Below are 23,035 nucleotides of genomic sequence, written 5' to 3'. Positions count from 1 at the left end.
CTTTTCTATCGTTTCTATCCACGAAGAGTGCTCCTACATACGTTTCTACGAGAGTTGTTGGAACGTGGGACTTGAATGTAAACATGGTCGAACGTCCGAAAGGCACGTCTCGAGTTGCTTTTCTTACGTACTGCCACAATCATCGTAAAAATAGATAGACCTCCCGAGGAAGAAGTTTTATTTCCGTTCCGTTAGTATCGCCCGAGCGATTCATACACTTGCTCGAATCTCTTTCTACTTTTGACCATCGTTTCTAAATAACATAGATATCAATTGTCCCAGCATGCAAAGCCAGGCACGTTGCCTCGATAGAACGAACGTCCGAGTCATTGAATGCATCTTCTCTTATCCGGCTCGAAGAAGAAAAGAGCGTCGAAGAGTAAAAGGACGGAGGAGGCGAGAAGCATGCGAGCTCGACAAGTTGAATCGTTTGACCCATTTCTCATTCATTCTCGTTCGTGTCGTTTCGCAATGTGCTCCGCAAGCATAACGGTCCGTCTACCGTACTTTGCCTTGCTAAGTATAATTGTATCTTCTCGAATTCGCGCATATTTCATTGATTCGTTGTTCGTAAAAAAAAAAAAAAAAAGAAAAAAAAAAGAAAAAAAAAGGCAGAATAAAAGCGTCCGCCATGCGTTATCGCTTAGTAAGGATCGATCGGTCGGAGAACGAGTCACGGTCGAATCGTTCTAGAACGTCACCGACCACCGCTCAACGATGAATCATGGGTAGATGGGTAGTTGGTGTGGGTGGCGTGAAAGAGGCAGACGGTTCCAAGTATATCCTTTAAATTGTTTTGCCTCGTGCCGTTTACGAATACATCTCCGCTGCCACTTCTCGAGCCACTCTGGCAAAGTTCCTATCTACCGGTATATTCGGCGAACCGAGTATTTCTCTCTTCTCGTTGAGAAATACAGAAGCGTCGCGACGAGATTCCGTCCTTCCTTTTTCGTCGAGACTCGAGCTCGGATTATTTCGAAGCGCGTTGCTCTCTCGCGTGGCGCGCAATCGCGGCCGCATTCGTTTTGCGACGCATATGTAAAGACACTTTCGAAGCATCGTGTATGCACGCGCTGCTCTCTCTCTCTCTCTCTCTCTCTCTCTCTCTCTCTCTCTCTCTCTCTCTCTCTCTCTTACGCGCGCACACAAGTATACCCTCTTTACTAAATTCCAACGAAGAAAAGACAAAGGAAGAGATTGTACCGTGCCAAGCCACGACTCACCGTCACGATTCTTTCTCCTCTATCTTCGTCTTGAATGAGCAAAAGACCCTGACGCACGCACACGCGTATCTACCCACCCACCCACCATTGGAATCTTAATTACGTTACGATCCTTCCGTGGCACTCGATGGTACGTCGCTTCTTTCCTAGCCAGCCGATCCATCGATCTAGCGATCGATCGATCGATCGATCGATCGATCGCTAGATCGATAAACCTTCTACTCGGTACATTCGCCATCACTTGAAACATTTATTTCCATTCACCTCGGTCACGAGGAAACGTAATCAATTTCGGAGAGAACGCTCAAGGCGAGCTCTTTTCTTCGAACCTCCGAGAAAGCGGATATTGTCGGATTAATTTGATTGAACGATGCATAAGAATCGGGTCATCGAATCCTCCCTCGGTTTCGTTGGCGTTTCTACGAACTAGCGCGAACTTTTAATAATCTCTCTCTCTCTCTCTCTCTCTCTCTCTCTCTCTCTCTCTCTCTCTCTCTCTCTCTCTCTTTCTATACCCCTAACCCTCTCTATCTAGCTGTCTCTATCTTTATCTCAGTGCTTTCGTGGAATCGGCACTTTGAAAGCGTTGCGAGTTAACCAAGCTGGACAAGGTTTTCGTTTATACGTATCTTAGATTTTTCGTAGCTCGTCGTTAAGTGGAAAAATTTCTAACGTTGGTATAGTCAATCGGCACGATCGAAACGAGGTTTACGAAAGTCGCGTTACTCGTACGCTATGATATCGCCTTCCCGATATAGCTTCTATCGTTTTATTCTTTCCAGATCTAATTGCCCGTTGACCTCCAGTTGGTCACTCTCCACTTCCGTGGACTACCGAGCTTCGTTTAAATTGATTGGATTAAGTCCGACGCGGTTAAAGAGCATCGTTTCGAGTTCGTTCGCGATCATAAATGGCTCTTCTGCTAATCTCGCTTGCAAGTTGCTCGCTAACACGATTGCTGCGCTCTTTGTCGTTTTAAACAATTGGATCCATCCTAACGAGATCGTTGTCTTTCGTCGTTTCTTCGCGATTACGCAAAGAACGCTCTTCCATAGGAATATTCTTTCACGATCTAAACGCTAACAACGATGCGATCCAACGTCTTACTTGTTTTTATGATAAACGATTATCGTTCGGCTTTGATCAGTTTCTAAAAATGGGAAATTGAAGATTCGTTCGATATCGTTTTTCATCGATAGCTCGATGGCATCGTTCGATAGTAAAACTGGCATATGCCGTGAGAGAAAATACTCTTCCTGCTCTTTCCCAATCGTCACACTTTTTTAACGAGAAGCGAGCATCCTTGTACGCTTTCGTTCGCGAAAAGGTTTTATCGCGATGCAAGGTGCAGCGACTCGTATCCTGCGCCTCTCGAGGAACACTGGTCGTTTTATCGTCGCACGTGAGTGCACACGTGTCGCATACACACATGCTTCCACTGCATTCGTCTAATATATATATGTGTGTGTGTGTGTGTGTGTGTGTGTATGTATACGTGCGTGGATAGACACGCACGTACGTGGCACATCGAATCGAAGATATGCGATTTTACGACTCGACGACACGACTCGACGACTCTCAACGACCTCTTGTCGAGCCCTTCTCTTTCCTTCTCTTCGCACCTATCTTATTCTTCCTTTTGCTATATCCGAAGAAAGAGAGAGTATATCTAAATAAGAAATGTAAAAATGTTGAAACTTTCGGACTTGCATTCTTTTCTTTTTCGATGGGTCGACAAATTTGTCGTCGATCAACCAACCAGCGTGAGTGCGTGTATCGAGTTACCGGTATAACCAATCGCGTGTACTTGCATGCTAGGAGAGGCTTACTCTAAACCATTTAGACTCCCTTTCCATCGTCTCTTATAAACATGCTACGAATAATAGTCTACGTGTAATAGTTCATGAGAGAGAGAGAGAGAGAGAGAGAGAGAGAGAGAGAGATATTAAAATCATAGAGTAGGAAATGAATTTTCTACTAGTTACTAAAAGTGAATAAAATAAAAAGTGAATAAAAAATCTTGCAAGAAGAATACGGCAGGAGCGTAATATTTGGTAGTCGCTAACGCGGTTTACGAACGACGTCGGGCTAAAGAGAGATCGAATCTCTTTTCACTTTTCGCATGCAGTGAAAACCAGTTTCGCGTGGTTACCGCTATATCAGCGTATAGATTACGCTTTATTATTTCCTGCTACGATCGGACCTCGCTGTTATCCTCTTTGTACTCTCGCAGGATAGAAATTCCATGCGGTGCGACTTTAAGCCAAGCGAGAACGAAGCCAAGCCCAGACGCGTTTAGTTTTCGCATCTCTTTTTCTTCCATTTCTTTATAAATATATCCTTGTTAAAAGTGTTTACGAGATACGACTATCGAGTACATACGTTTCTCGATTTTTTTCTTTTAATCTTTGTTGGCACGTTCTTTTTTCTTTTTTCTTTTTTCTTTTTTTTTTCAACATATTTTCCTTCCTTTGTCTCTACGTTCGCCTATTAAAAGCAACGAAATCGGAGCAAAGCTTTTCGACAACGCCCGCGTCATCGTATTCTCTTTCACGGTTAAACGATCCTACTACCGTTATTCTCTATTTTGAAACAGCTATCGTTTCGCTTCTCTCTCTCTCTCTCTCTCTCTCTCTCTCTCTCTCTCTCTCTCTCTCTCTCTCTCTCTCTCTCTCTCTCTCACGCACACTCGTTTTATCTTTAGCCTTCGATATTAGGTACATCTTTTAATTACATTTTCTTGAAGCGACTCTTTAATTAGGCAATCTCATTGACAGAGCCATTATCTTTATATCTTTTTACAATCTTTACAAGACTTTTAATAACCTGTAGTACCAAATTATATCGAATAAACGAAAATCATCTTGATCGCATAAAAAGAGTCACCGGATGAAAAAACGTTCCTCTTTTCATGGTCACCTTGTATGAAGAAACTCTTTCTCTCTTTCTCTCTTCTCCCCTCTACGTCTGTCCCCTCTATTACAAAGAGGAGGACTCGTGGTAGGGCTTATCTAGCGTGTAGGTTGACACCGCGTTAACGAACCGACACAGGGCATGAGAGAGAGGGAGAGAGAGGGAGAGAGAGAGAGAGAGAGAGAAAGACAGCTTGGTTGTACGTGCTCTTTCGTTAGTTCGCTTCAGTTCACTCGCGCTTGCCAACGTGCGTGCACACAAGATAGCGTTCGGCTCCAGGCCATCAACGAATATTTATCTCATTGGATTTTCTTACTGGTTTACGTTTTATAGCCATTCGAAAAACGGGAGAAAATAGAGTCAAGTTGAAAATTTTCATCCATGTGCACCAAAGAAAAGACCCGCAAACAATCGCAAGGAGCACGCGCGACTGTTTTCGATGGCTTTCGAAACGATTCGTGGATACGCGTCGAGTGCTCGTCGCTCCTCTTCGAGTCTACGTGTTTGAGAAGAGTACGGGAAGGAATTCTTAAATCGTCGTCGAGTCACTCGCCGCGATCCGTAAGATCGATAATCGCATAGAGTCGAGCGGTCTCGGGTCGAAGACGGTCCTAACTTGAGGAATTTTTCTCAAGGGAGAAAATGACGAACGCATACGCGGAGTGGAAGTTCTTCTACGATTTACATAAAGTGCGAATCGGCTGTGATAAGAAATACGCGATCGAATCGACGATCTTTACTCGATGATTTCGAAAACGAGTGGATGTAGCAAAGTTGGAAAAAAAAAGATAAAGAGATTTAAAGTCGGGTCAATGTGGATTGACGTGTCACGGTGATCAATAATTTCGAGAATGGAATTGATGAAGAATAGCGTGACCGATAGCGTGTTGCCTCGTCGAGGGACCGGTATAAAGGATTACAAGATCGAAGAAGGTGAAGAGGACGAGGACGATGGGGAAAAGAAGGACCGTCGAGACGAAGAAGATCGGACCTCTCTTAAGATCGATCTCTCGATGGCCGAGCAGTTTTACTACGAAGTTATTTCGTCCTTCGAGCAAGAAGAGGTATTATTTTTCATGAATGATTTTTCTCGAATTACGAGTCGGCGAATAACGCCAATGAGCAACTATCGAAAAATGTTTTACGCTAAACGTAACAACGCCACTCAACTTCATAGATCTCAAATAGATCGAAGAAACTAAAATGATATGACGTGCGAAAGATATTTCGAAATGAGCTCGATAAAGTTTCGATGAATTTAAAAATAAAAAAAGCTTTGTGGAAAAAGTAATAAAATTTAATTTCAATTAGGTTATAACTAATAACGCCATAGCTCGTAACGGAGAGCGCGAGACGAGCGATTATTATTCGAATAAAGAGAGGAAGGGATTCGACCTGTCGTCGTTTCCCCGTAATCTACGAAATTGATTGCCAGCATTATGAATAATCTTGGTGGTTGGCTGGACCCGGAGGTTGGCGTCCCTTTTATCTCGAATACGAGAGCGGAATCTCGTACGTTGGGACGGATCCGCCCGTCGTCGGCCTTTTCCCTCCTCGATCTCGGGATGACCGCCTCTCCTAGATCTCAAGGCGAACCAGTTGCCCGATAAAACGACGCAATAAATATTGTTAGTTAATAGGCTCCTCTTAATAGGATCACCGTATTAATTCTTGCCTGTAACAAAGCCTTGTACACGCCCATCCGAAATTGAGTCACCTTTTCGAGCCACTTCATGTACGTTCGACTATCTTATATTCGTCGTCCTCTTTTTCTCCCCCCTCCCCCCTGGCCCAACGATATGCATAAAATTCTCGATTACTCGATGAAAGTATATTACGCGGCGACGCGCAAATGTCGAAATATCGAATAAACTCGAAGCGTTATTCGGTTGGTACAAAGAAATTTCATGGAAATATCTCTTAGCATATTGGAATACCAGAATCGATGATTATCGAAAACGATTATAAGGAATATTAACAAGGGACTTTTGCTAGTTTGACACACATTTTTTCTTTCGTATCAGTAATCTCTCTTGTCCGTGAAATTTCCTTGGCGAATTCAACGGCGAATTCTAGATTTTATGACGGTACGTCGCACCTGCTGTATAACAACGTCCATCCTCGGGATAGCGTTAAAGTGCGATTTAATTATTCCCCAGTTCCGTTATCGTTATTTGCTTAATAGTTTTTAATTAGAGAAATACGAATGGACGAAACCATTTCGTATCGATTCTCTCTGCGTTGTCCTCTCCCTCTCTCTCCCTCCCGTAAAATGATCATTCGAGCTAAAAGAATATTTTTCTACGGTCGAGTCGATAAATTTCAATGAAACGATAAAAGATATTTACATATATACATATATACATATATACATATATATATATATATGTGATATGTGATAGGTATGTATTAGGTAAATATGCAGTCTATTTGCACTTAAAGAAGATCAGGCTGATGTTAATCGTCGATCATAATAAATATAATATTCGTTCAACAGTGGGGACACGAATCCCGCTGTACGCGCGCGGATTGTGCACGCTCGTTACACGAATGGTTACACCTTCTTCGTCCGCGTTATCGTGCACTGGCGCATATGCCACCTACGTGTTGCAACGCGACGATTCGTATGACCATCGTCGCAACGGATCGAACCAACCTTCCTCGTGGCCAAAAACACGTATACCAAATGAATTTTCTCTCCAAATATTCTAAAGTAATGGTCTCGCTGCGCTAAAGGTATATAGAATTTAATGCCGTAATCGTCCTCGTATAACTGTAAATAATTAACTAAGCTATAGTCGGCTCGAGTACCGAGGGATTTCGGGCGCAGCTGCAATTACGAATATCGCCTCGACTCGTTCCCTCGACTCGTCGTCGGAGCAAGAGAAAGAGGAGGAGGAGGAGGAGGAGGAGAAAGAAGAAGAAGAAATAACTTACAATTAGTCAAAAGTAATAATCAGCGTCAGCATAATTGCGTCTGGCCATTTGGTGAGGTATATCGAGGCACGATATATCCGCGCATTGAACATAATGATGATTTCAAAAGGATTCTCTATTATTATTATTAGAACGTCATGGATCGATGTTATTTCGAAAAATTCCTCCATCTCGAAGCGTAACGCGGCAAGTACATTTTCTTTTCGAGCGTAGCTATGTTATTCCGAGCGTAAAAATGGTAAATACCACGTTTCTCTTACCTTATCGAGGAAAACCTTGAAACAACAACGTCGAAAAAGAAAAATCGTCCGAGCAAATAAAACACAGTTGCCCGTTAAAACAACGCACCCTTCGATCCGTGGGAAGAACGTATGCGCAAGACCATTCTAGAATCCTCATCTCAGATCGAGCCTTTTTTACCTGGCGGACGATCAACAACGCACGTCGCTAAAACGCGTCACGAGTGACATTTGCTTTTTTCGCATCCATTTTTCGCTTTCTTGTGAACGCGCTACGCCCTCTCTCTCTCTCTCTCTCTCTCTCTCTCTCTCTCTCTCTCTCTCTCTCTCTCTCTCTCTCTCTCTCTCTCTCTCTCTCCGCGACTACGAGAACCTACGAGAACCTACGAGTTGGCAAAAGATTGCTCCATTAAGGGCCGAGCGCTGCCAGTTTATATCGAATAATACAATTACGAGGGCGACGTTCGAAGTAAGTGCAGTCTGCGAAATACAATGGAGTCCCAACTACTCGAATGTCAATTATCCCCGTAGCATCGATGGCAGCGACGTCCAACGAAAAGAAAAAACGTACCGAGAGTGAAAATGAGTTTTTTCTCTTCATTTTTCTTTTAACTTACAAAACGTTATCTGGCTACTTTAGATCCTTATCGTACTCTACGTAGGACGAAACGAAAATATAAAAATAAATAGCTATTATCGGGAGAACGTCAATGATACGAAAATTGCCCGTCGGCGTAATCGTCTCTAATCCACTCCGGGCAGGAAGCATCTTTCTTTTCGAGGCATTTGCCAAAAAAGAAAAAAAAACGAAACGCTCCGAGTCAATTTCGTTCTAGCCTTACTGTTACTTATGACAACGAGACAAGAAATCGAGGCAATTGTAATCGATTATATCTTTCGTCGATTAGAACGTGGAAGATTAATCGTTGCAAAACTATTCTTTCACCTTTTACGTCTTACTTCACTGGACGCGTTCAATTATTCGCTCGAATTATGACCGCTCCACACGTATATCATTTCGCATAATTCATCTCTTTTCGTCGTTCCGAAAATGTATAATCCATAGGATAAGTATGATGTGGTATAATTTATGACAAAAATTGATAATTAATCGTGGATCAAGACAAAAGGTCGACGTATTGTCGAGCGGTCGAAGAGTACAAAGCCGAGAAGAGACCGCGATTGGATAGATATCAAAGCGGGTTTTAATAATCGACGCTTCCTTTATGAAGAGTAGTATAATCCTCGTTGACTCCTCTATCGTTTGGCACACATATACCTAACTCTATATGCGAGAAGGCTAGAGCTTAGGCAGATATTATAGAAACGGACAGCTGTGCCAAGGGTCTCGCATTTCAAATGGCCTTTCACCTCGTCTTACGCGGTTACCACGAGATCTAGCGGTAGCCTACTATGAGATTTAGTTCGAACAACGAACTAAACTCTTGCACGAGATCCATTTCAAAATGGTTCGTTAAAGCGAGTTACATGGTTTTACAAGATGCATCAAGATTACGTATCATGCAAATATCGTAACATCTGCGTTTAGATTCCATCTTGTATTTGCCGGCGTAGCTTCCACCGTTGCCCGCATCGTTCGGACGTATGTACATACGTACATGTATATGGGAGAAATTGCTCTAAATAATACAGAAGATGAACATGGAATAAGAATGGAGAAGAAGGGTTAAGCGTCCACTCCATTCACCGTCGCGTTACTTTTACTTTTTCTCGCGAACTGTTTCTGCATCGTCAACGACAATCCCCTCTGCGTGTGCTTTTCCTCAAAATATTTTACATGCGACTCTGCAAACCTCCTTCCGAAAGTGTGTATATATATTTGTGTATATATATATATATATATATATATATATATATGCACTCTTTTTCTCGATCCACTTTATTATTTCCCTTTCCGTAACGAAAACTTTTCTCCGTTTTTCCCTCTTTCGTTAGAGCGCAGAAACGCTTTCTGCGTAATTTCCGTTACGTCGACCGGCGTCGAGCTAACTGAACCGAACTGGACGGCTTGGAAAAAGGTGGAGATCAATGAACCGTGCGCCGTCGCTCGATTTAGGCAGCGGGGTACCGATCCTTCAGCCCCATTCATCATGGTCGTCTCGAGGTCGAAACGAACGAGAACGAGCCTTTCTCTCTTTCTCCTTCTCTTTCTCTTTCTCCTTCTTCTTCTCTTTCTCTTTCTCCCGGAGCTCGTGTACGAGCCAAGAGGAAGGAAGAAGGGGCGTTTTAATGGGGCAACGGGCCTCCGCTCAATGGGAAAATTGTACCGGAAGTCTCCGTGCGCCGTGGAACGAGTTCGTTCGTTCGTTCGTTCGTTCGTTCGTTCGTTCGTTCGTTCGTTCGTTCGTTCTACCGGCAAGGGGTTAAAGGCCCATTAAGTGCGAAACAGGACTCACGTAAGTACATACGTATGTACGAGAAAAGTCTCTCGAACCGGGTCACGCCATAGATGGACAGAGCGTAAATTCTAAAAAGAGTGTTTTTTCCTCCTCACGATATGCCCAATTGCGATTCAATCCAAGTTCCATATTTTCAAGTGCTTAACGATCAAATTACCTAGCACAGACTAGCCTGAAGACGATTTAACAAAACCGACGATCGTTAACGTTCTTTCTACTTAGCCGTGAGAGTTTTAATTACGTCAATAAGAAATGGCGCCTGGCTCGGCGAACGCCGCATTTATAGCGCATTTCGCCTTCTTCGAGGAGGATTCTTTATTCCAACTCTCTTTCCAACTTTTCTTTTCTTTTCTTTTCTTTTCTTTTCTTTTCTTTTCTTTTCTTTCCTTTTCTGTTCCTTTCCATTCCATTCCTTTCTTTCTTTCTTTCTTCTGCTTCCCTCGTAATAAGGAGAGAATCTCATCGCGTTGCATCTTGACCCGCTTTCGAGGTCCGGATTCTAATTCCCCAAATAAGTCCTCGCATGCGAAGGAAAATGACGAGAGTATAGCAAGAAGAAGAAGAAGAAGAACAACAACAACGAGGATTGTAACGTGGGTGAGCGCGAGGAGAAGCACGCACGGAATGTAATTTGTTTTTCGTCTAAAGAACGCGCTTACAGCAAACGAGCCGCGATGCAAACTATGCAGGAGAAAGACGTCCGTGCAATCGGAAATACCTACTACTCGAGATTGCGCCTCTGGAGACGAGTTGCACCTTTTTCCCTCCTACCTTCTTCTTCTTCTTCGTGAGTTTCCTTTTCTACTTTCCAGTTGACAAATGATCGTAACTGGCAAAGGCCTATCTACAGATTCGTAGGCAATTTATTCGCGTAACGAGAAGCAAAAACGGAGGAGAGAGAAACGATCGGCGAAGAAAAATGGTCAGACTAGTTTTCGATCGAGCTAACTGGAGTGTACTCGAATTATCTCGATTAGAGACGTCGCGTTCAACCTACGAGATTTCTACATGGTTTTTCTTAATCGCGCGCGGTCGACGATTAGCTTTTTCTAGATTGGTTAAATGAGAAAAAGAGGAAATAACGTATCTGTATCTTTCGAATTTATTTATTATTTTCGATAGGGTGGTGTCTCCTCGAGCGTGCCTAAAGTTTAATAGAGTTTAATTTCCAGAGGGAACGCGCGGAGTCTATGGAAAGTCGACAAAAAGGGTTTACGATTATTATTGCTACCGTATTTATCGACGACGCGCTTGTACTTGCTTGAACGCGCTTCTACTCTCTCATAGAAGATAGACATAGATAGAGAGAGCTCTTTCGAGAGGGCTCGCTTTCGAGAGACGCAATCCTCTCGCAGAGAGACAATTGCGGGTAATTAACACCGGAGTCGGCCTCGTTGTTCGGCAGAGAGCAAAGCTACCGAAGCGCGTCGGGCTTGTCTCTCCTCGAGCCTCTCTCTCTCATCTCGGTTAGCCCTCCTCGGTCGCGCGCACTCTAGACTAGCCCTATCGAGGAAATTGCTCTTACCGTTTCTCCGATTATTGCTCTACGACTAATCTCCGACTACAAATCCGATACTTCGCGTACGACGCGTTCGATTCTTCACGCGGCACGAGGCGAGAGAGGTAATCTCTTTATTTCGGTGCAGTTAAGGTCAAAGCTATATCCTACCATAGATATAAGCCAACGTGAACGGGACAACGAAAAGACGAAGAAAGTATTCTAACTGGAAAATTATCTCGAAATATGCATGCCCCTCCGTCTTCACGCTTCGTGATTATTCAGTGGATATATCGCGCTGAATGGTACGTTCCTACTTATGGTCGTTTCTCTTATCATTTCTGATGGACAGTTTCCTTCCTATATCGGTACATCGGTGCCTACGCATATATATATATATATATATATATATATATATATGTGTGTGTGTGTGTGTGTGTGTGTATATATGCGTTGTTATCGATACTTGTTTCTACTTACTCGATATAAGAGAAACGAAAGAGTAAAATGCGCGATTATTACTTAATGCCGTTGTCTCGAGGGCATACATCGCGTCTTGTTACACGCATTGTTATTTACCTCTCGCATGGTTATTCCATGCAGTTATTTCTCAGAAAGAACATTCCGCGCAACGTCGTATATCGACAGTTTCATCGCTTTCTCTCGTACATTAGAGAAATACGATCGAGCTCCATTGTCGGAAATAATTTCGCGACTCGTCCTTTGTATCTATGTAAATCGTATCCGGCATGCGGCCGGCCTCGATAACGTTTCCTACTCTCCGTCCTTTCTCGATGTCGTCGAACCAGGAGGATCAGGAGGAGGAGAAATGCATCTAGAACTTGGGATGTAGCGACAGCAACAATGGCAAGTTTTTATCGATGAGCCTGCATATTCGATGCCATCACCCATTCTCATGTGTGAAATTCTATCGCTCTGACGGATGTTCCGCGATACGAGATGATCCGTTGAAATATCTTTCTTTTCCGCGCCTCTTCTCTTTATACCGTAAATGTACGGAATGTTTCATCGCTTTATGCGACCGATAGTGCGAGAGAGACAGACCTCAAACATGCGAAATGGGATATCCTTACGAGTACGTGCGGTACATTCCGCTTGAAATTTATCGAATTTAGAAATGGAAAATATGTAAAAGTGCGACGTTACGTCACGTTCGATCGATACAAAATATTAGGAAACACGAATGGCTTACGTACGATCGACAAATGCGCTAGAATTAATCGAGTTCGTGTTCGTAAAGAAATGAAACACTAACGATTACGATAAAAGAACGACGTCGAGAGGTTGCATATTACTTCGTCGAAAAGCTATAATAATAATAACAACAATAAACGGCGATCTGTCGTGAGATCACGCGCAAATTCGTCCAATATTTCTTTCGGTTTATGGCTTTATGAATCCTCGCGTATCGTCCTTTTTATCGTTTGAGAATGACACCGTCCTCGCGTCGCCGTCATATTAACGCTAAAAATATCGACATACTTTTATAGCGTCCGTCGATGTGACGGACGCTTGAAAAAAAATAAAAAAAAAAAAAAAAAAAAAAGAAGAGAGCAATTTTCTCTCCACGAGCGTTATTATATGTATACTTTATTTAATTTTGTAATAATATACGCGAAGAAAAAGGCGCGAAATCGTCGTAATGTTAATTCTTTTTAGCGATCTCTTCTTCTTTAGGGCACGCGCAACAACCGCGTGCGTTCCAATTTCTCTCTCTGTCTGTCTCTCTCTCTCTCTCTCTCTCTCCCCACCCCGCATCCTCCGACCGGTTGGACTCTTTTTCTTTATCCTTCCTCTTTTTTCATCGTCCTTCTTATCGAAGGCCCTTCACGGCTCTTCTTATTTCTCTTCGTTTCGCTTCGTCCTCTAGCGGCGATCCGGCACCGCTTCTTTTTTAACGAAGCTTCGTTAATTATGGATCGAATGCACGAGAAGCCATTAACAACTCGCTAAGACGAGCCACGTTGCGAGAAAATAAGGCGGCCGTGGCCGATGCGAACCAGATCGCTGCCGAAGAGATTTCGATCCCAAGTGAGAGGGAGAGAAATAGGAAGGAGAGTGTGATCTCGGAGACAGGGAGCGAGAGAGCTAGAAAAGGAGATGATTTATCGGCTCGTGTTTCTACTACTGCACTCCTTCTTATTTCTCTTCTTCGAATCGTTTTCAAATCTCGAAGCGGCGCTTCCATGAATCGAAGATGAGCTCTTGGTTAACTCACTTGCGTTCCCCTTCTACGACACACGCTCGTTATTTATGGCAACTGGAAAGCTCTTACGCAGATCTGCGCGCTCGTGCGCGCGCGTTGATTTTATAAATTAAGAGATCTTCTCGAATAAAATTCGTTCCAAAGTTGGAATCTTAGAAAACAAAAAAATTAAGAGCACGAGAAGAGGAGAGTAACGGAAGAAAATCAGGTTAAAAGTTTGGCAAAATATAATAGTCAAATATAATTTTCTTTACTCTATTGATTTTACCTATTTTCTTTCGCGAGCACTTCAATCCGACTTCTCTCAAGAAAGTAAAGTATCGAAAATTTTCTTCGCTTCAACTTTGGATCGATCTAAGCAACTTTTTAATATTAATCTCGGTTTCTCATCGATTCATTTATAGTCCACGCTTAAATCTGCTTGACTGGGGAAGAGAGATTTTTATTGGTGATTTTATGAGCACACCTCGACGTCTGAATTAATTCTAAAGTCGGATTTGATCTTAAAGACTTCCTTTCGAAAATATACTTTCTACCTTATAAACTTTCTTGGCTCGATCTTAGTTATTTCATTTTACTTTTCGTCTTATCGTAGTTTCCGTACTCGAATTCAATCTATAAACCTTTTACTATTCGTACATGGATATATCTTGTAAACGTAACGTTAATACCAATCAAATATGATCGTTCTCAAACGTAAAAATCATTCGTTCTCACGGAATGATACGATACATTGGCTAAAGTGACTTTGAATCTTTTCCAAGGTAAGAACGAGATTTAAGCGAGGTTAAGGTCTAGGGTAATTCGTTGATTCGAGGGAGGAACGAATCTGGTGGGGAGTTTTAGCGCGACGAGCCCGGACTTATAATAGATTCGCATGGCGTGTTGCCAGAAAACTAGGCGCCGCTGACCAATAAATAACGGAAAATCGCCACGAGATTCGGACTATTTACGACCAAATCCTCGCCAGTCCGTTGCTCTTCCTTTTCGTCCTTTGTCTCTCTCTCTCTCTCTCTCTTTCTCTCTCTCGGCCATCGAAAGAACTGTATAATCGACGATTTTGTCAAAAGCGGATAAATTTGACGTGTATCCACGTTTATATATTTCTAAGAAGCTACATCTTGCTATTTTAACGATACGAAACGTTAAATTCATTTTCAAGACAGTTTGTTTCGTTTCGAAATAAGATGGTCCAATGGCGAAAAAGGGCGCATATAAATATGTTCTCGCCGTATGAGTTTAGGTGAAAAATAAACGGACGATTTTGTCGTACGGACACGCGCACGTGTACTCGTCTAAACCATCGTATTTAAAAGTACCTCAGAGTTCCTGGTTATATTTCTCGAGCCAGTATTACACGGTCCTCCTGTCACCTCTTGTAACAAAAACAATTGCTAAAGTGGTCCCATTTGTGCGCTCGATTCGAATCGGCCATCAAATTGTTCTGATAAATTCGCTCGAATAACGTACCAAAACACAAAAGTTCGATCGACGAAATACTCCAAGACCACTCGATCGTAGGTTATATTTTAATGTAATTGCTTTATCGCGTTTAAATCAACGCGTTCGAATAGAAATTCGCACGGGACATTATCGTACATTGCAATCGATTTACGCGAATTCATTTGTCCTCTCAATGTCGTGATTGCGCGAAAATGACCTTCACGTAGACGATCATTTCATTTGCCACCCGATGGATGATATATCGTCTAACGAGATACACTCCCGTATAATCGCGCAAACGTTGGATATCGCTTAAAATTGTCCTCCTTTTCCTTTTTATTTTTCCCCCCTTCCAAAACGGTTATTATAGATGGTTCGTTGCGCATGATTTCGCTGCGATAAAATACCGAACAAATAAAGAAACGATTCGGAGGTCCTTTGTAACGTTTAATTGCCGTTAATGGACCACGGTCTATGTGCAACAGTGGATATTGGACGGCGCCAGACAATTAACTTGAATAAATTCGAAGAAGTTCGTTTCGGCCGAGGAGGAGGGTGAATACGGACGAGTGAACTTTAATTGCTTGCTTGGCTACATAATAAATGACATCGCAGACACCGTGCCAAGTCGGAAGAAAAATTACTCGACCACCCGTTCTCTCTCTCTCTCTCTCTCTCTCTCTCTCTCTCTCTCTCTCTCTCTCCCCTGACGATTTTCAATTGGACCTCCTCGACTCTACTACCCGCCTCACTTCCCGCGGCTAAAATCATTGAATTTTTTCCTTAGTTTAATAGATATTATTATCCCGGTGCCGTTCGATATTAAGAATCTTGCAAAAGAGTCCCTATTGATTTTACCTAACGACTTCGATGGCGTAATTACTTTCACGTGGAGTAGAACAAAGTACGCCTTCTGATTTCATTCCGATTATATTAGAGAAAAGAGGTAGGAAAATTGTTGCTTTTAAGGATAATGAAATACGTATTAAAAAGAACGGCCGAACAATGCTTTTAATTGAGTACACGGAGAACGATCCTTCTTCTTTCTTCGATATCGTTACAAAGTAATAAAGCAAGTATTTGTTCTTCGACAGATATTACTTTATTAAATTAATCCTACTCGTTGAGATGGCAGAGAGAGAGAGAGAGAGAGAGAGAGAGAGAGAGAGAGAGAGCGAAGGCAAAGAGAAAAGAATGGAGCCGAAGGTATTTAAGTTAATTATGTAGGTCGCGCGTGTACTTTTTGCCTTTGCATTCACGATCATTAATCTCTCCCACCTTCTTAAAAGAATACTCCTTAAAAGAGCTTAAAAGGAGAATTAATATCAGTATCTACGTACGTACGTCGAACGTAAAGGAAGGACAAGTTTGCAATACTCAGTCGCTAATCGTTCTTCTCTTTTCAGAAAATATGTGTCTTCCAAAAGTGTCTTGAGGATCTCTCGTCCCGCATGGCAGCAGCCGAGGCGATCCAAAGCGGTTGGCAAAATCCGAGTGATGCGAACGAGGCGTCGGAAATGCTCGAACAGTTGCAAAAGTTTGGCGAACGATTGGTACCCATTCAGAGGAACATCGAAGATACGAACGATCAAGCTAGCGTCTTTGCGTCGAGCAGCGTCATCGTTTCTCACGCCCTTTTGGCTAAACTCGAAGATCTCAATAGCAGGTACATACATACGTGCAAATGAACTTATCAACTAATCCTATCGCACTCGTCTCGTGTGATTCGTCAATGTTTCATTTTGAAACTTTCCAAATTGCCCTTTCAAACTTGAAAGATTACATAAATGTGACATGTAATGTCATATCGATTATACAATGACGTTTTCAATTACAATTCATACCTACCTCCTAATTATTTCCGCTCGTAACATAATTTCTACACGTAAGATATCATCGCGCGTTAACGTTACTTCATTTTCCCTATTTTCGTAGATGGAAGGTGCTGCAAGTGGCGGTTGACGAGCGTTACAAGTTGCTAAGCGGATTTGGAAAGGACGGCAGCACTCCTGGTAGTCAGGCTTTCCTTGCGAGCAGCGTAGAACTACCATGGGAGAGAGCCCTCACGCCCGCCAAAGTGCCTTACTATATCAAGTAATCTTACCTTACCTTTCTTATTCGATCGAACGCATGCTACCGTACCTTTCGCCTACTTTAAATCGTAATATCTCGTTTGATTTCAAACGAGGAATCTTTTGAAAAAGGAAAAGGATCCATTTTCAAATGTTCTCTCCTTTAACTTTATTATTACTTTGGCCGTAAAATATTCTTCCGAAGGAATAATGATGAATCTAATGTCGTTGTAATTGTCAGCCACCAACTGGAGACAACGCATTGGGATCATCCGAAAATGATCGAGCTGATGTCCTCGCTCGCGGATCTGAACGAGGTTCGTTTCTCGGCGTACAGAACGGCAATGAAATTGCGCACCGTGCAGAAACGATTGTGCCGTGAGTACGGTGATGTTTTTCTTGAATAATTTAATAAACGTCGAAGAAAAATATTTAATTCGGCTCGTCGTCGGTCACACACTGATCACGACGATTCCCACCTTCGTTTCACAGTGGATCTCTTGAGCCTTTCCACTGCTTTGGAACAATTCGATTCGCACGGTCTACGGGCGCAAAACGACAAACTGATAGACATTCCCGACATGGTCACCGTTTTGACGTCACTCTATGAGATCATAGCGGCGGACAATCCGACTCAAGTATCCGTACCTCTGTGCATAGATCTGGCGATAAATTGGCTCCTTAACGTATACGACAGGTGAGGATCTGGTAAAAAACGATAGTTAATTAGAACAAGATATACAAAATCTTTTTTTTTTATCGGAAAGGAAAAGTATCGAAAACTTATCCGTCTGATCATCGTTGAAATGTCTGATTAGAAAAAAGATTACAAATGTGTTCGTTTCAGCCAACGAACCGGCCAAATTCGTGTGCTGTCCTTCAAAGTTGGTCTGGTTCTGCTTTGCAAGGGCCACCTAGAAGAAAAGTACAGATGTGAGTATCCTATTTGTCATTTTTCTAACGACGAGCGGCACGCCAGCGACGCGTCACCAAAGATTGAAAAATTCTTATACATTTCGCAGATCTATTTCGACTAATCGCCGATCCTAATCGACTGGTGGATCAACGAAAATTGGGATTGCTGTTGCACGATTGCATACAAGTACCGAGACAATTGGGCGAGGTGGCAGCCTTTGGGGGATCCAATATTGAGCCGAGCGTACGCAGTTGTTTCGAGAAAGCAGGAAAGGACAAGAACGAGATCGAGGCCGTACACTTTCTCAGTTGGCTCCAACAAGAACCGCAGAGTATGGTATGGTTGCCTGTACTTCATCGACTCTCCGCTGCCGAGAGCGCCAAGCATCAGGCAAAGTGCAACATCTGTAAGGAATATCCGATTATAGGTTTCAGGTAAGCCGAGGACCTCTATCCTCCTATAGAGCCGGTGGCTGCGTGTTGTAGGAGGATTAAAGATAACCTTCTTACTTTTCGATTACTTTTCGCAGATATCGATGCTTAAAGTGCTTCAACTTTGACATGTGCCAGAATTGCTTCTTCTCCGGTCGAAAAGCGAAGAACCATAAATTGACCCATCCGATGCAGGAATATTGCACGGCTGTAAGTAGTGTACATGTGCATATATGTACTTATGTACGTGTGCGCGTGTGTGTATATATATATATATATATATATATGTATATGTATATGTATATTGTATGAATTGATTCATATTATATAGCACCATCGATTATATAGCTTTAGAATTGCATATAAAAGTAATGTGGGTCTCATACGATGATTGATTATCATAATTATTTTCTTTCTGGAACAGACAACCTCGGGCGAGGACGTGCGAGACTTTACGAGAGCATTGCGCAACAAATTCAAGTCGAAGCGATACTTTAAGAAACATCCCAGAGTCGGATATCTGCCGGTACAAACCGTGCTCGAGGGCGACGCTTTGGAAAGTCCAGCGCCCTCGCCGCAGCACAGCTCGCTCAGCCAGGATATGCACTCTCGTTTAGAGATGTACGCGTCAAGATTAGCCGAGGTTGAATTGTCCCGTACGAGAAGCAATTCCACTCCGGACAGCGACGACGAACATCAGTTGATAGCCCATTACTGTCAGAGTTTGAACGGCGGTGACAACGTTAACGTACCTAGAAGCCCGGTACAAGTTATGGCGGCAATCGATGCCGAACAAAGAGAGGAACTCGAAGCTATGATACGCGAGCTCGAGGAAGAAAATGCGACGTTGCAGGCCGAATACGAGAGGCTGCGCTCCAAACAGACACCAGGATCGACTCCCGAAGATGGCCATGGCACGAGACAGCCCGATTGCGATATGATCGCCGAGGCTAAATTGTTGAGGCAGCACAAAGGAAGATTGGAGGCTCGTATGCAAATACTCGAAGATCACAATCGCCAGTTGGAAGCACAATTGCAGAGACTCAGGCAATTGTTGGACGAGGTAACACTTTGCACTTATCACGTGCTCCTTTAGAATTGCGTATTACGTTAATAACATTATACTTACTCTTACTGGTTGTCTTAATAAAGAAAAGGATAACTTTTCATTTAACAGCCAAACGCATCCTCGCCTTCGAAGACGGGTACTCTACAAATTCGAAGCGTTACCGCGTCTCAATTGGCGACCGATTCGCCAGGGAAAATAAATGGCCATTATCACGACTCTCCAGGTACTTTTATCGATTTATTCGTACTGTTTTAGTCTTAAACGACGTCGAATCTACAAAATGCGCATATTCAATATCGATAATCATTAACACTGGGCGATATTCACAACTAACACATTATTATGCCTATATTGTAACTTTTATGGTAAAGTATATCGATATCACCCAATATGTGGTACCTAGCAAAAGATAGTCGATATCATTGACACGTACAAATACAATCCAAAATATTTAACGATCAAGACATTTCTTAAGTTTCTGCTTATCGCCATTGGGTATATGGTATATAGGTGGTGGAGGCTCGAACGAGGGCAGAGTGGGCAGCTTAGAGAGACCACCACCCCCACCGCATTCTCACAGTAATCTCTTGAACATGGCAGGTTCGTTCCAAATTTCGTCATCTTCATTTACATTCTTTCTCTCTCTCTCTCTCTCTCTCTCTCTCTCTCTCTCTCTCTCTCTCTCTCTCTCCCCTCTCCCCACCTCCCACCCTCTCTATCTCTTTATAAGTATGAAAGATAATCGCGCGAAGCTTTTTGCTTTTCAATCTTTGGGGGCTTTGACCATCTATCAAAGTTGTCTGTCCCATTCATTGATGCGTCTGATTACTCTACCGTCAGTACCTATTTCTATTACACGTATACGTATACGTTTTTCGATGCACTCTGCATAATAGCAACTTTGAATATCTGGTCAAGCCTCGATAAATAATTAATAAGTAGCGATCTTTATACGTGTCGCTTTAACAAAACCTTTTTGCTTTCACGCTACAGCCTGGATGTAAGGTAAGGGGATAATTAAAAGTAAATCCTTTTTAATTATCTTTCGTTCTTTCAAAAGAAATTACATTATTAACGATAATTAAAGATGTTGCGCTTAAACATGGTATGCGACAAATAAGAAAATAACATTGTCTTACTTATATAATAATATATGTTTATCGAATCAATCGACATTGTTACTCACGTTTGTCAATTTTATTATCAAAGGTGACCTTGGAAAGGCAGTCGGGGAATTAGTAGCAGTGATGACCAGTGAAGATTCATCCAAGACAAATGGTCAGGGTGCACCACCTCCGGCTTTCAAGTAGCGAAGGAGGATGTAAACCTTTGTGCTAAACTATTTTCATCGGCATCTCGATACGCACGAAAATAGAAAAAGGAAGATATTAGTTATCAAGCGCTGATATATCATCGGCTTTACAATATCAAGAAAACATAATCATAAGCACGAATGATCGATATCGTCAAATTTTTGGCTCTAATGCATATCACAAAAGACAAGAGCATATGGTATATAATATAAACGATTTGTCGCGCGTAAACGCAGGACCAGGAGACTCGCCATAGTGGTTTTTTCTATTTTATAAGTTTTGATATATACCATTGTATAGCTGAATTTTGTGAATAAAGTTACTACTAATGGGTTCTTTGGCTTTGGCGATCTCCTGAAAAGTGTGAAACTTTAATTACATACATATTGATACGTCATATCATGGAAAGCAAAAAAGAAAGCAAAAAAAAAGGAATTCAATCGTAACGAAGAACTAATGGGAAGAAGAGAAATCAATCGTTATATGCTTGCTAGCTGAACTTATACGAGAAGAAAATATAATGAATTATGATAAGTAACACGATTAAAAAACAAACAAACATACAAACAAGCGCGTGCACACACGCACACACACACCACATACACGAACGAGTAAACCACACGTACGCGAGAATATCATTAACAATGCATGCGAAAAAAAATAATAAAAACCAATGTATCAAATTGCATATTCTATAAATCGTAGGCTATATTACATACCCATTCTGTTCACTGCCACGGGCTCTTCCTCGACATAATTGAGAAAAGACAGACATACACATCGTGATTTTAGATTGATAGAAAAGATAGAGAGAGAAAGAGGGAGAGAGAGAGGGAGAGGTACTCCATTGTACCTAATTGGCCGCGATTATCGAGTTACGTCGTCGTTACGATGTTCATTTACGTACACTTCGAAACACACACACACACACGCGTACACAAATTTGCGCACACGCACATAGAATACACGTACATACACAGGTTGAAAACATTTTCTATTCGATAATATAAAGAACATAGCAGGGAGAAAGATAGACGTGCATATTACGACTTTCGAATTTATTTTTTATCCAGTTACGTCAGTTTTCCTATTTTTTAACAGACACAAATGACAATGTCTCTTATTTAAGCACGCCGAATGTTACTTATATATTTAAGAGTATATCGATAAGTATCTAATTTACAAACTGACATCATCTCGTAGATCGTATTCTGATATGTAATAAAAGTTGTCTAGAAAATAAATCTGTCGTGTTTTCGGAATATAGCCACAAGTTCGTCCTATTCATTATTGAATGATTTCTCTCGATCATATTTTATTACGTTTATACTACTTTCCGTGTCGTTATAATGGTAACGAGGGCCATCAATATGATATTGTGAATGGGTAAAAAACATTATGTAAGAACAACGTACGCGAAGAACAAAGAGAGAACTTTTTAGAGGGACGGCGGACAGATATTGAAAAGAGAGTCGAGAAAATATCGGACAAGAGAGAGATTTCGAAAGTGCAGCTGCGCAATGTAAGAACCTCGGCGAGTCCTCCGGCTTCCGTGTGCGCAGTGTCCTTAAACCGTCCCCCAAGTATCCGCGAATCACGAGGAAATTGAGACATATGTGTGTATGTATGTACGTATGTGTATATATATATATATATATATATATATATATATATACCTTTTTTTATTCGTACCTATCCGATTTACGATTTGTAGTAGCGGTGGGTGCCAGCACGACAACGTAATGGCCATCCGGGTAGCACATTGTCTTCCCATAAGCGGGCACAAATGAGCGGCTATTAAAAAAATAAATGGACACCTCTTTATCTACATTAAGTTAGTCGAACGTCGAGAAACATCTCGTATATCTATGTGTAAATTATGCCTGCGTGAGAAAATGACAAAGTCATAAAAGCAAAGGCAACCGAGTCGAAAGTCTATTCAAAAATATTAAATTAATATTTTCCAATTAGAAAAAGTCGATGGCCAAGAAAAGAAGTCGATTCCAAGAAGCTAACAGCAATAGGTTCGGGCAATAAATGTTTGAGGGACAAAAGATAGTCGTTCATGAAACGTATCATGAATTGTCTTCGATTTATTCGCTTTTACATCCACGAATGTCGTTGTTATCGCAAGAAATCGATCAGCTGCGGCCGACATACCGCTACCATGCTGCTGGACCAACCAATATATTTGGAGAAATCGAATCTGTCTTCCGACATGCATATCGACATGATCACGACGCGACGGCATTACTACTCGAGACTACATCCACCTGCGGACACTAACACGAACGCGTATTTGCACACGCACACCTACGTTTTTACCCTGGGCGA

The 23,035-nt window shown here is 42.1% G+C and overlaps 1 protein-coding gene across 6 annotated transcripts in view; it reads left to right on the top strand.

Annotated features, from left to right (window-relative positions):
- The window catches only part of LOC118441359 (dystrophin, isoforms A/C/F/G/H), a 223,015-nt gene extending 201,842 nt beyond the window's left edge, over positions 1 to 21,173 (top strand). For 4 of the 6 annotated variants that reach the window (XM_035865630.2, XM_035865628.2, XM_085660125.1 and 1 more), the window contains 11 exons: positions 16,307 to 16,566; positions 16,836 to 16,994; positions 17,214 to 17,350; positions 17,465 to 17,669; positions 17,820 to 17,905; positions 17,995 to 18,322; positions 18,418 to 18,529; positions 18,744 to 19,382; positions 19,497 to 19,611; positions 19,899 to 19,988; positions 20,598 to 21,173. In XM_035865630.2, coding sequence (XP_035721523.2) covers positions 16,307 to 16,566; positions 16,836 to 16,994; positions 17,214 to 17,350; positions 17,465 to 17,669; positions 17,820 to 17,905; positions 17,995 to 18,322; positions 18,418 to 18,529; positions 18,744 to 19,382; positions 19,497 to 19,611; positions 19,899 to 19,988; positions 20,598 to 20,698 — 2,232 coding nt within the window. In that variant the 3' untranslated portion in view covers positions 20,699 to 21,173. Of the gene's footprint in view, positions 1 to 16,306; positions 16,567 to 16,835; positions 16,995 to 17,213; positions 17,351 to 17,464; positions 17,670 to 17,819; positions 17,906 to 17,994; positions 18,323 to 18,417; positions 18,530 to 18,743; positions 19,383 to 19,496; positions 19,612 to 19,898; positions 19,989 to 20,381; positions 20,394 to 20,597 lie in introns of all 6 variants that reach the window. The other 2 variants (XM_035865631.2, XM_035865632.2) reach the window with 2 other exon arrangements.
- The last annotated feature ends 1,862 nt before the right edge of the window (positions 21,174 to 23,035 follow it).

Source organism: Vespa mandarinia, chromosome 11, assembly GCF_050613455.1.
Source record: "Vespa mandarinia isolate Hongniang chromosome 11, ASM5061345v1, whole genome shotgun sequence".
NCBI classification, from domain to species: domain Eukaryota; kingdom Metazoa; phylum Arthropoda; class Insecta; order Hymenoptera; family Vespidae; genus Vespa; species Vespa mandarinia.
Note: the sequence above shows the minus strand (reverse complement) of the source record. Positions and strands in the feature narration are given on the sequence as shown.